The sequence below is a fragment of the Fulmarus glacialis genome, unplaced genomic scaffold (assembly GCF_000690835.1).
Source record: "Fulmarus glacialis isolate BGI_N327 unplaced genomic scaffold, ASM69083v1 scaffold17917, whole genome shotgun sequence".
Classification (NCBI taxonomy): Eukaryota; Metazoa; Chordata; class Aves; order Procellariiformes; family Procellariidae; genus Fulmarus; species Fulmarus glacialis.
Window position 1 is genome coordinate 2,632 of NW_009221444.1, and position 528 is coordinate 3,159.

The 528-nt window shown below is 66.7% G+C and overlaps 1 protein-coding gene across 1 annotated transcript in view; it reads right to left on the reverse strand.

The window, feature by feature from the left end:
• ELMO3 (engulfment and cell motility 3) overlaps positions 1-528 on the reverse strand; it is a gene marked incomplete at both ends in the record, with an annotated part of 7,842 nt that overhangs the window by 979 nt on the left and 6,335 nt on the right. The window contains 2 exon segments of the mRNA XM_009581127.1: positions 181-285; positions 380-456. Coding sequence (XP_009579422.1) covers positions 181-285; positions 380-456 — 182 coding nt within the window.

The window sequence follows — 528 nt, forward strand, 5'->3', positions numbered from 1 at the left end:
TTTGGAGACCCAGCCCGCCCCAGCCTGAACTCCCACAGCTCCCAGTCCCACAGTGCCAGCGGGCACTGGGCCAGGCAGAGGGGCAATTCCCACCTTAAGGCATCCCCAGCACCTCACAGCTGGGGTGGGCAGCGGGCTCCCCTCCCTCCTTCCCACCCTCTCTTTCTCCCCATCACCTACTTTTCTCTGGCAGGCTCTCGATGGGGGGAGAGTGCACCCCCTCCTCCACGTCCCCATAGTGCAGCACCTTGTGGTTGGGTGACAGGCGGCAGTACCAGAGCTTGTCTGCAGCAGAAGGGTCGTCGGGAAATGCTCGGCCTCCCCCCGCTGAGGTCCCCTTCCCCGGGTGGGGAGCTGCCCCCTCATCAGTACACCCCACTTGGTCCCACCCCGTGGGTTAGCCCACACCAGCCATTCCCAGAGCCACGCACGCCACTCCCCGCAGATTCATTGCGACTTCCCCGGTGGCAGGGGATGTGGGGACAAACCTCTGCCCCCCCCGCCCCCACCACCACGCCCGACGCGCCC